General features: G+C 36.4%; 1 protein-coding gene across 3 annotated transcripts in view; it reads right to left on the bottom strand.

Annotated features, from left to right (window-relative positions):
- Positions 1 to 13,700, bottom strand: part of Epha3 (EPH receptor A3) — a 302,047-nt gene that overhangs the window by 213,112 nt on the left and 75,235 nt on the right. For all 3 annotated transcript variants that reach the window (XM_005076760.4, XM_005076761.4, XM_040750606.1), the window contains exon 3: positions 1,510 to 2,170. In XM_005076760.4, the coding sequence (XP_005076817.1) occupies positions 1,510 to 2,170 (661 nt within the window). The remainder of the gene's footprint in view (positions 1 to 1,509; positions 2,171 to 13,700) is intronic.

Here is a 13,700-nt window from a genome sequence, read left to right as displayed (position 1 = left end):
GTTTGTTTGCTTGGTTGGTTGGTAGGTGGGTGGATTGGTTGGTTGATTGAGACTTCTCTCTCTCTCTCTCTCTCTCTCTCTCTCTCTCTCTCTCTCTCTCTCTCTCTCCTTCCTTCCTTCCTTTCTTTATTTCTTTCTTTTGCAAACAAGATTCTTTCACAGAACACAGAATTTGCTGCTTTAACTAGACTTTCTGACCTGCAAGCACTCAGATCTAAGGGCTTCTGTTCTTCCCTGTACCAGCACTGGGGTTACATATGACCACTGCATATGGCTTTTATGTGAATGCCAGAGATCTAACTCAGGCTTTCGTGCCTGCACAGACAGCACCTAGCCCACTCTGTCACCCTGCCAGTCCCTTATTTAATGTGCTTTTGGAATCCATGCTTGTAGTCAAAGGAAAGAGGCTGTAGTCTATTGACATTTTTTTAAAAAAGAACAAACCACATAAAGAGTATATCACTTCCTTCACATGGGCTTCTGAATTTTGATTACTGAATGTACATCAGCGGAATAATAGACCCTGTTCTCTTGACAGAATGTAACAGCAAATACAAGTGTGAAAACAAACAAAAGTCACAAGAATACCATCCTGAATGCACTCGATCTCGTCTGATAATTTCTGATAAATTAGAATTTTCTTTTAAAATATTTTAATTCATTTTTTAATTCAATATATATTGATCACGCTTTTCCTCCACCTAGTGCATCCAGATTCTCCCTGCTGCCTTCCTACAGAACTTCATGTCTACCCCTGCCACACACATACACACACCAAAAACAATTCCACTACAATAGTAAATAAGAATACAACAGGTTTGGATTTTTAAATAAAACGATTTTCATAGATCATTTAAACATCCACTCAGTAGACAAGTATCATTGAGGAACAGGTCATACTGTATAAATATGAAAAATATTGCTGAGATTGGTGGATCCAAATATAATCACCACAATATCTAATCCTGTTATAATTAGACTGAGTACCAAAGGCATTCCTATTCTCCATGTCAAAAAAGGTAGATGTATTTCACTTCAATGAAATGCCTACCACCAGTCATGAACTAGCAACCAAATCTCAAACATGGGAGATGGCACAGTCTGTAAAGGTGCCTATTAGCAAGCCTGATAACCTGAGGTTGATACCCAGGATCCAAATGTCAAAAGGAGAACCCACTTCCTCAAGCTGTTCTAATACCTTTACAAATGCACCATTGTATGTGGGCATTCTTCCAACTAACTAACTAAATCAAACTACAATGAAAAAATAGCACAGATGACACCTCTACAGGGTGCAGCCCAGCACCCCAGAGTTATACCCATTAATATTTCACAACAGATCACGAATCAACACATCAAATAGGATAATTTTAGCACATAAATTGACTCGTGGTTCTGGGCTATGTTGTGCTGCCAAGTGAGATTAGATCAGGTTAATTCATTTTCATTACTTCCTAATAAACTCACAGGAGGCAAACTTAAGTGTAAAGAAAAAGAGAAGGCTCTTACCTTGGCATATAAAACCTCGTTCTTCATAGCCAGCATTGCAGGTGCACTTGCCAATGGGGACAAGCCATTCACCCTCAGTGCTGCAGTACATCCTGGGAGGATCCTCCTCCTTGGAATTATTGACACAAGAGCCCCTAACCTCCACCAAGGACTGGGAGTCCATTGGCACTGTGTCTGGAAACATAGCCAGATTCTTCACTGTAAATGGGCACTTTTTGAAGTACACTCTCACAGACACCAAGGCAACGCAAGCACCAACATCTTGAAAAGCCAAATAAAACCCCTTTTTGTTGACTGGTCCCACTTCTCTTATCTCAGTGTTGAGTTTCAGAATGCGGTCCCCAAGATCCATCTGAGTGAAACTTTCATCAGCTGCAATGGTGTCAATCTTTGTAAATTGATGCTCTCGGAATTTCACACCATGGTCATCATCAGATTCCATGTAGTACAGGTTAAAGGTCTCCTTGCAAGTCCCCAAAACCAATGGAATGCTGTTGCAGTCTCGTAGTGTGAACTTGAGCTCCACATAGATTTTCTGAGCCGAGTTTCTGGGGACCCAGTTGGTCCTCAGCCAATTATTTTGGCTATGATCCATGACATTGCACACCTGGTAAGTCCTGATGGGTGTGTAATGTTCATCAACACCACTGATTTCTTCCCACTGAAGCCATCAAAACAAAAAGAGAGAGACAGAATTAGTGAGGTAAGGGTAATGATGGCACATACAGGACAAAAGTGCCAAGACACATTAACTCACAAAGACAAATCCAGCATAAATAAGAGGAGGCTTTGATGCTATGTATCTCAGAGATCTGTGGACCAACTTCTAACTTTCTAGTGTATGGTTATTGGCAAGATTTGTTGAATTCAATGCCTCAAAGCAGTTCATATGCCTTGCACTGCAAATTTTTAGGCATTCAGGAAAGGCCACAGGTCTAGTCAGTATGCAAAGCCAAAAATTGCAATAGGAAATCCTGGAAAGAATGGGAAATGTAGCACATTAAGAACTTGCTACAATTCTGTGTTTTGTCTGTCTGTCTTAAAAGAAAACAAAAACTCACAGTGCCTAATTTTTTTTATTTTCACCCAACTTGACCAGCATTGAAGTAAAAGTGGTATATGGTAAAATTTGGAGAGTCCAAGTCATAACATCACCATGTAGCTTCACACACAATAATTTTAAGGAATCTCAATCATTTAGGTGGACACATGTTGGGAAAATGCCAGCCTCTCCAAAACAAACATTTAGTTATTATATGTGAAAAAGGAACAGTCATATAGTGAACATTCACTTTATACTGCTTTAGTTTCCATATTGGAAAAGAAAAAAGTTAATGTGCTGTTATTATATTAGTTATAATGTAAAAGAAGAATTTTTCAAAGTTTTAAGTTTAAAACAAAAGGAACTACAAATGTGATCATAGAATAAATCTTGAAAAATAAAATTCAATTCATAATATTGCTTATATTACTCATGCTGCTAAACTTATTATGCCAGTCCTTCCAACTGTTATTGCTGTGTGTGCATTTTCTTTATTTCATGTACAATTTTGCCTACACTTTTCAGGAACCAGTCTTTTACTGAGTTACTTTTCCACTCTAAGTCTTCCATGGTTTTCCAGTACCCATGTAAATAAACTTTTAAACTCTTCAGTATGGAATCTCAGTTCCTTCAAAAATAATCCCAACCTACATGCTAATTTTCAAAGATTTCAAATAGAGAATAGAAATTGTCTTTCCAATGGGCACTATTTTATTGTTTTCAAGAGCCACCTTAGACCTTCTGGCCTTTATCTGCTTGTTTATAGTATAATAACATTGGAATATGTTTTTCTTCCTTTATGATATTAATAGCACCATTGTTATTTAGACATTATATTTATTTGTCAGATTAAATCATCACTTGTTCTTTGATAAATGTAGAATTTTTTCTAAAACTAAATTAATAAATTTTGAGTTATTCAGATTTAAAACACTATATAAAAGATTATTAGGGAATTAATTAAACATTACTTTTCCTGCAGTATATGCAGATATCATTTATGAGCATGAACCCATAAGAAATTGTTATTAAGATAAGCTTTATGGTGCAGTGATGGTATCTTGTCAATATTATGAAAAGTTATATATTTGATTTAAAGCATGAAAAGAAATGTTAGGGAATTTTTAAATTTTGGAGGTCAATCATTGTAGTATACATTATAATTGTACTCTTAAATCTCTTTCCATGAAGAAGACTTAAGGAGATAAAGGGGATAAACAGGAAGTTACAAAGTATCCTTAATTAAGATGGTAGGATAGTATTAATAAGTGACTCTAAAATTTCTGCCAGAAACTCCTACAACTGCTAAACAGTTTCAACATTACAGCTGGACACTAAATGAACTCACAAAAGCAATAGCTCTCTGATATACAAATGGTAAACTGACTCAGAAAGAAATCTGTGAAATACCACTTTTCACAGTAACCACCAATAATACAAAATACCTTTGGGTAACTCTAGTTAAGTGAGTGAAAGCATGGTATTGGCACACGTATAAGATATAAGCAGAATTCTCAAAAGCAAACTCAAATGGCTGAAAACCACTTGAAGAAAATTTCAACATCCTCCTTAGCCATCTGGGTTATCCCAATCAAAACTGCTGGCTACATTTGTTATAGTGGCCCAGATCAATTAGACATGTGGCAGCTCATTTTAGCAAGGGTGTGGAAAAAGGGGAACACTGATCCATTGCTTGTGGCTTTGCCAGCATCTGAAGCCAGCATGAGAATCAGTTGGTGGTTCTTCAGAGAGATGAAAATGGATCTACCTCAATATCCAGCTATACAACTTTTGAGTACATCTCCAGAAGATGTTTGCCCCTACCACAGGAACACTTATTCAATTATATTTACTGCAGCTTTATTCATAATATCATGTAATTGGAAACAACAAGATTCCCTCAAAAGAAAAAAATGGATAAAAAATGTGGTACATTGCACAATGGAGTATTACTCAGCCATTTAAAAATAAAATCATGAAAATTGCAGGTAAATGAATAGAGCTAGAAAAAATCACTCTGAGTGAAGTAACCTAGACCCAGAAAGACACTTATCACTTTTATGCGGATATTAGCTATTAGGTGGATGATATCCAAGCTGCAATCTGAAGAACCACAGAATTTAGGTATGCATATGGACAGATAGCTATCCCTATGAAAGGAAAATAGAACATATAGGTATGGCTGGATGTGAGGAGTACTATAATGGGAGGATATAGTGGAAAAGGCAATGCAAGAAGAGATGAGTTAGTGAATATTGGAGAAAGATGACTAAGTCTAAGGGCCATTTGAGGGATAATATGGAAACCTAACACAATAGAAGATTACTAAAAAATACACATATATTAAGAAGATGTAAAAGGGGAAAGGAAATATAGCATATTCTTTAAACTCACAATTAGGATACAAACAAATAAATAAATGTAATTGATCTCCAATAACATTTCCAACATTCATTTCAATTGTGGATTCTATAGGAATCTTTTCTGAAGAATTTCCTGCAAGAGGTGTCTCAGTTCTAAGGAGTGTATGGTAAGGAATTCATAGTGATAAAGTCACAGTCAAGGCAAAAGGTTTAATTTTAGAAGGGAGAGGGGCTGTATTTGGTGTTCAAAAATTTCTGGTGTTAAATATCAATGTTTTGTGTTAGTGCTCTATTCATGAAAGTGAGGCAGGTTTGGATGCATTCTGAGTCTTTATGGCTAGATCATGACATTGTGATTAGAGGGGAAAAAAGATCAATTGTTTTCACATTTTTAAAACAAACTTTCCTAAGAAAAGACAAATATTTATTTTGATCAATGAGTCCTTTGAAGATTTCTTTTGCTATAAGCCATATAAGCATCAAGCAGCAGATTCTGAAGAGATTTTCATAATGTGATGTAAAATATGATTTTAATTAAGGAATTCTCATTGTAGTTTAATTTGGCAAGCTATCCCAAGTCCTTGAATACAGAATTATGAATTGCATGAAGATAATGCAAACAACCCCAGCATGCTTTGCACAGAGAAAGTCGCAGGGAGCAATTACCACTTCATTAATTTGTAATGAAGACCTAATTGCCTGAAAGTGATGGTGAGCTGCCATCTCCAACCATTTACAAAGCCAGATTCTCTAACTCTGGCAATTGCTGAGGAAAAGCGATAGAAAAAATAATCTCGAAAGTAACATTTTCTTTCTTAACATTAACGATGTCAAAACCATTAGCTAAAACTCTTCTTGCAAGTGCAGCCTTTATCAATCAAAAGGTGTCAAGCTTTGCCATATATCTTTCCTCTCAGAATAAACATACTGATAAATTCTTACAAATGGAATACCATATAACAATTGTCCTAAGGCAAACATGGAGAAGATCACTGTAAAGCAAACGCAGGCTTTGGATTTCTTGTCATTGGAGAAATCATTCTGCAACTTCTTCCCAGGCGATTTCATTAATATTTTCTGAAAAGCAAAGTTCCTATTTCTTTGGAGCCAAACATGTACTTCTAAGGAAAACAAACACTTTTATTAATTAATTTCCGTGTAACCTAAAAATTGTTTTTTCCTTTATACCTCAGTTATATTAATTAAAGATTTATTTTTTGGTTTAAACTATTTCCTCTCATGGAGAACATTTTTAATGAGTTGAGAACAGGGAGTAAGAGTAACAAAAGCAAAAATACATGTTATCCAAAGGAGGAAATGTTCAATTATTTAGTACATGCATAAGCAACTATGTTGGAGGAAATAAGTAAGATGAGAAAAATAACTTCATAATTTACCTCTAAGGAGATAAAACTGGTTTATCAAGAATTTGAAGATGACAAAAATAAAAATGACAGTATTAGTATTATTCTGATTAAAATTGCATATAGATTCCAATGGTTCACAGGAAGGCATGAATCTATACTTTTCCTAATAATACTAATGACTGTGGTATTAAGTGATTTTTGTGTTCTTCCTGTCAACCCTCATGCCTTTAAGTCATGTAGTTATTCCCTTTGTATAGCTATACCCACTGCAAAAACCTCACTGTCTGGCCCATAAATATTTGAGCACTCTCCATGAAGCAGCATTTGAAGTCTGAAGAGGCACCTTCTCCAACACTAAGAATGCCACTGCTAAGATCATCACAGAGATACGTCAACAAAAATTGTATTTCTGTTTATGCATTACTTTTTTAGCCAAATCTAATATCAAAAGTGTGTACACTTGTGTGAGCATACATGCAAGGATATATTTCTAATAGCTTAGTATAAAAATTCAAGTAGTTTAAGAAGTAAGACAAATGAATAGAATTATTAAAGAAAACTTTTTGATGATGTCTATGAGGGTAAACAGTATCATGCTTGTTATCATTGGATAGAAAGTGAGAAAGAAGATGGGAAGTCAGCAGTGAGGATGTGATTTAGACCAGAGTCAAGTAGAGAAATGTCAAAAACGTCATGGCTATGAAGGAAAAGTTGATAATCTTGGTAACAAGTTCTGTGTATACATCCCTCAAACCCACTTTAACCTCTAGATATTTGATAATGACATTAGAACAGTCTCACTGGATATGGAGAAGACAACAGCCTCATTTAGATCTGACATATTGGAAAGAGATGAAAAGACAATAAGAAAGTGAAAAGATGAGGATTTACTGATGAGGAAAAGCTTGTAAGGGTTCAGAGGGAGAACATCCATCAGCAAAGAGTGACTTTAAGGTCTGTGTTTGGGATTCTCGGATACTGTGCAGGCGTTGGTGCTGTCTGAAGTTATAACAAAACATTGTTAAAGACACCGGGTCCCCAGGAAACTTGGGTGAATGGGATCTTTAGGTTCCTTCTGAACATGTGTCTTGGGTTCTGTCTCTACATTATACAGTATGCCCAAGATGGGTTCTCAGATACATCTGTTTTCCTCCTCAGTTATTTTGTTTGCCAAAATACAGAGACTGACATAACAACTAAAAAGGTTCATTTCCACCAAGCCTTTGTCTGCAATTTCAGATATTCCTTCCCAGATAGGACTAAGCAGAGCTATGTGGGGACCTCAGAACTGTTATTCTTTCTGTCTTGTCTGTGACTATGGTGCATCTGACTCACTTGCTTCAGTGATTCTTGATTCTGGCCAGTTGTTAGCCAGACAACTTCTAAAACATGTTGTTTGGTGGGTCCCTCCCCACCTATTGTTTTATTCTGATACACAGGGACTTAGCTGAATGTAACAAATATTTGTTTGAGAACCAGTGAATTAGCTTTGTCATTTGACCTTCAAAATTTCGACTTCCTAGTGCCATATGAGAGGGGGCTCCAATATCAGCTTCCATAACTTCTGGGTTACAGTAAAACTATACTATTTAACATGTCATGTTTAGCTAAGCGCTCCAAACTGACCAAAACACAGATATATCTTTCTCAGAGGCCCATCTAGATATTCTCTTCTTCCTTCCACAAAGAATTATAAGATGTTATTACAGCAAACAGAGTAAATCTAATCACAGGCTTCTATGTCTGACTGTGAGCCATACATTATCAAAAACATGTCAGCAGCACACAGGAAGTGGATGGGTTACTTCCTCCAACATATTTACTCTGTTATAAATTAAATAAAATTGATTTTCATATAGGATATTTTTATAGTATACTGTAGTTTGATATTATGTGGTGATTTTTAAAATAACTTGCTAGAAGAAACTTTATTTGACTTTGAATGCACCGATTAAATATTTCTGTGAATAAATCCTGGGCTAAAAATCTGTGAGTATTTAGAAGACAAATAATTGTGAATATTTTGTTGCTGTTTCTGCTGTCTTGAAGTCGACAGTGGATGAGGCAGAGTGACATACAAAGTCAGTGAAAGTATGCTTGCTATTATTTGAGGAATGCAAAGATATACTGGATAAAGAAGGATTACTGATGAGAAGAAAACACCAAGAAATCTTTATGGAAGTGGTAAATGGAACTTTAAGAGTGTCAGTATGGGGTATAATCAGAAGAGAGAAAAAACAATCAGTCGATGATTAAGGGTAGATTTCCTCTAAATAGCTGGGTTCCAGTGTTGGAGGGCAGAGATATTGTAGAATAATCTTTTTTTACACTGTGAAGAAGTGTCTCTCTGATTAGTTTAATAACTTGCTAAATGGCCAATAGATAGGTAAGAGGAAGAGCTGGGACTTTTGGAGAGAGAAAGCTCTGGGAAGAAGAAAAATAGGATTGCCAGCCAGATGGGAGGAAGCAGGATGGGCATTACAGAGTAAAGGTAACTGAGCCACATAAAAGAATATAGATTTCAAGATATAGGTTAATTTAAGTTATAAGAACTATTTAGGAAGAAGCCTAAGCTAAGGACAAACTTTCATATTAATAAGAAGTCTCCATGTGGTTATTTGGGGGCTGTCAAGCAGAACAGAGAAAGACTGGTTACACAGTGATCAGAGTCGCTCACCAACAATTAAAGCAGTGGGTCTAGGGTCACTTGAGAATCTGAACTGGCCGCTATACTTAATTTGCTTCTGTGAGAAACCTCTAATTGGTACTTCAGATGTAAGGCAAGAGGAGAGATTTAAAGGGAGTACTACAAAGGTGTAGATGACAATTTCAGTATCACCTTTGCTGAGTCAATGCTCACTCAGTTTCCACCCAAGAAAACATGAAGAGCTGTCCCAACGCATGCTATGAATGCCAAGTATAAGACAAGTATTAAAACAAATTTCAGGAAGACTCATCATCTTAAGAGAGGCAGTATCATCACAAAAATTTTTCTTGTATCTAAATAAGTGGAAATGTATTCTCATTAGACACAGTATACTTTCATAAAGAGCTAATTCATATTAATTAGCCATGACGCATCAAGCACTTCATTGACATTCAACAATGGAGGAAAAAGGATATCGTCATCAAGGAAATAGTGTCCAGGTGTATGTGTGAGTATTATATATAAGGTATACATATAAATACTGTTGAGTGTGTGAGGGTGATGTCTCTGTGACATTTGCAAATGCGTGCATTCCCTCATGTGCAGGCCATAGGAGGATGACAGATGTCCTACTCTATCACCTTTGGGCTTTTTCCTTTGAGAGGGTGGTTTTTGTGCCAAAATTGGGGTTGTGCTGTCGCCACATGGATTTTTCTATCTCCACCCCCACAGTGCTAATTTCTAGATGGTCTCTAATTTGGATCATTTTCCATTCTGAAGCATCTGTGCCAAAACTTAAGTTACTACTCCATAGAGACTTAGAGACTAACTAAAATTAAATGGCATATGACGTGTCAAGTGCCAAACATATTGCAATTAGCAAAGCTCAGAAATGTGCATTTGGTTGCATAAGGCATTGGATTAAAAACAACAAGTCCTTTAGTTAGATCAGATACTGTCCTTAGCTGACTGAATATCAGGCCTCTAATGAGTTGATTTTAGAAGGGACAGAGTAAGAAAGAATTTTTTTTAGTAACTGTGTGTCAACAAATTTATGATACAGAGTTTTACGCTTGATGACATGAAGAATTTTACAAGACAAGTAATTTGAAAGTATAGAATATAGTGTCACAGAAAAAGAGACTACATTTTAAACTGTGGAAAAAATCTTTAAAAATGGGGTAATATGAGGGAATTCTTAGGCAGAGGAATTGATAATCAAGAAATATAACACAGGGGCTATAGAGATGGCTCATGGGTTAAGAGTAGTTGTTCTTGTAGAGGACATGAGTTGAGTTCCCAGCATCCACATGCTGGCTCACAGCCATCTATCTACTACCACAATTGTAGAGGATCCAGTGCCCTTTTTAGCCTCTGTAGACACTGCATGCACAGGAGGCATAGACACTCTGAAGGCAATCATACATGCAGGGAAAACTCCTACATACATAAAAACAAAATATCCACTAAAGATTTACCTGTAGGTATCATACCTAAGTGGAATAGCACATCTACTAGTTGGATTTAGTTTTCTTATAAAAGTCAATATGAAAGGAAGCATAAGAAATGTTTCAGTATAGAGGTTTGACGTACATGAGTCACCTGACCCAAACTCGTGGGAGCTCAGGGACTCTGGACTGACAGCTTCAGAATCTGTCTGGGACTGAACTAGGCCCCCTGAATATGGGCGACAATTGTGTGACTTGATCTTTTGGCTGGGGCTGGGGCTGATAGTGGGATCAGAACCTATCCAGGATGCATGAACTGTTTTTTTTTTTTTGGAGCCAGTTCCCTATGGTGGGATACCTTGCTCAGTCTTGATGTGGGGTGGTGCTTGATGCAGCCTCAACTTGGTATGCCAGACTTTGTTGACTCCCCAAGGAAGGCCTTACCACTCTGAGGAGTAGATCAGGAGTGGGAAGGGGGGAAATGGGCAGAGAAGGGGAAGAATGGAGAACTAAGGTTGGTATGTTAAACAAACAAAAAATTTAAAGGAAGAAATAATTCTATCTTCAATATAAAACTACAAATAAAAATTTTTCTACTAGTTCAAAATTATATCAGGAAAGAGAAGGTCAGTTAAGTTGGATAATGAAGTATCATCTAGTCTACAATAACTGGATAAAGAAAAAAGAAAAAAAACACAATGTAGACACTCATCAGAGATTTTCTATACCTACCTTTATTTTCATGTATTGTTAAATGGCCCTATGATCTCTAGAATAAATTTCTCCTAACTATTAGGGAGCAGGACAATAAGGCTATCAAGTTTCCAACCCTTAGAAGAATGTTCAAGGTGAAATTGTCCAATAAAAAAAGGTAATTTTAGAATTGAGTGTAAGTGCTCGAAATTGATAGGAGAAAATTCCATGCACATGGACTTAATATGTCTAGACTGAATACTGCTAAGATAGGCATTTGCAGAATTATTACAAATGGCCAACGACTTAGAAATTAATGCGTAGCAGTGACAGCAGCACACTGCACATCAGCTGTGAGACCCATGTAATTTCCTGCTCTGATAATAGGTCACAGCCGCAGCAATTCTTCGCAATTTGCAATATACCTGTACAGAACCCACAGTGACGGAAATGAAATTAGCTTGTGTGACATGAATCCTGCACTAAGTTTTATAGACCTTCTGATAGGAAGTTTACAATTTAACCAAATATGTGTTACTCTTAAGAAAACCGTCTCTGCAGCTGGAGTTGCTGTACAGTGAGAGGCGAAACGTGCAGACACTTCAGTGAGTTACAGCTTCTCAGAACTGGAGCAGCCAGTCTGGATGGAAACACTATCAGTCTTCTAAACTTGAACACCCTGTGGATTCCAGACTTACAGGCTTAAGCTCTGAAGATAAACAGACTAGGTTTGAAATGGAGTTGTGATGCTTACTGGGTAAGATATTTAATAAGCAAAGGTTTGCTTTATGCATCAGTGACATGGAAAAGACTATAAAAACTTATGGAAATAGCCTGGCACTAAGTAAATTTGTGTATTTAAAATGTTTGTAACTGTGTCAGACATTGCCAGCAGTAAGCATGCTACATTATTATTCTGCTAAAACTGAGTTAGTCTGCATGACATTTTTTAAAATAAAAATAATACATTGATTGATTTTCTTATAAGAAGAATGCATTTTTCAGTTAAACTTTCTACAGTTCATTTTTAAAGCTTATCTAGAGCTGTTTTTAAATTTTATTTTACTTAAGGAGACTACAGCTCAAGACAGGAATAAGCCCTTACTCTCTTAAAATTTAGTGAGCATAACTCAAATTAAAAGTTGAGGGAATCTTTTGTTTCTTAGCATTTTATTATAAATGAGCCAGTCATCATTTCTTTACAAATAGTTTGCAGTACTTCTACATCTAGTAAAATGGTTGGCAGCACTCTTCCACACTTTACCAAGTTTCACAGACCTCACTATTATTACACATTTATTTCACTGTTACAGTACTCTTTTAAAGGGATGAGGGGTCAATACAGCATGCTGATTGACATATTCTATACTTTAGTAAAAATAAAAGTAAATTATTTTGCCTTTGAATTTTATACTGGCTAGTATATTAGCCTTGGTTACCTCATACCTAAAATGGAGATAATAGGAATTCTTTATCTTAAAATAGGAGATAGAGAATAAATACTTATGCAGCAATCATCTGCCAGCTAAGCAAACACTTATTACATTTTATTATTACATATTACTTATTACACTTACTATGAACTAATAGGAACAGACAAAGCACATGCTAACTAGGTACCTTAGGTATAAACTGAAAGTATGTGTTTACACAGTGATCATATATTAACTAAGAAAAGTAGGTGCTTACTAGTCACCTGAATTCTCTCACATAATCTGATACTACCATTAAGATAAAGATGCAAACATTGTAGTTTCTGGATTTTAACTTATAAGACTAAAAAGAAGATGTTATTCACTTATCTATTCTACAGAAATCCACTGTAGGCCAGGATGTCTGTTATGCCCTGGACACTTTCAACAATTGCAAATCAGTGCTGTTCTCATGGAATCAATATTCAACCCGAGGGAAATGATAATAAACAACACACACACACACACACACACATTGCATACTTTTGTTAGAAAACATAGGTATAAGACTGTGAAAAATAAAACAAAAATACAAATATAGAAAGAGACCGAAAATAGAATAGAATTTTTCATAGAGTTAGCAGTGCATCTATTCATTTTTGAAGCTACAAGAATGAAATGGGAACCTGGGAAAATAAAGCATCCTAGACTGAAAGAACAGAGAGTCTCTGGGCTAAGAAATAGGAGAATGCTAGGCAAGCCGGATCACTACAAGGTGGTCAGTGTGGGTGAGGGTGAGAGTGTGGGTATCATGGAGAAGTACTAGAGGACAAATTGAGATGACTACAGATTAGGAAACCCTTTCAAGAACTTGAAATGTTTTTCACATTGGAATTCAGTAAAGGGTTGGGGCAGAGGAATGGCATGTCCTGAGTCATGGTACAGAAAGGTCATGGACTGACTGCTATGTGGAAGAAGAATGCAGAAACATGCAAAACACAAAGCTTTAAGAGAATGAGGCCAGAAAGTGATTGCATTGGTGGAGTCAGATTCTGGAAGTCCCTTGTGACTGAGCACAATGATCTGAAGACAGATGAGTGTGGGACACTAGACGGAGGGTGAGCGTGATTTACAACACCAGAGAAGAGGTTGGAAGTCTGAATTTCATCATCAAGAACTGCCTTCCATTGGTATGAGAAGCAAAAAAAAGAAAAGAAAA

This window comes from Mesocricetus auratus, unplaced genomic scaffold, assembly GCF_017639785.1.
Source record: "Mesocricetus auratus isolate SY011 unplaced genomic scaffold, BCM_Maur_2.0 Super-Scaffold_100008, whole genome shotgun sequence".
NCBI lineage: Eukaryota > Metazoa > Chordata > Mammalia > Rodentia > Cricetidae > Mesocricetus > Mesocricetus auratus.
Note: the sequence above shows the minus strand (reverse complement) of the source record. Positions and strands in the feature narration are given on the sequence as shown.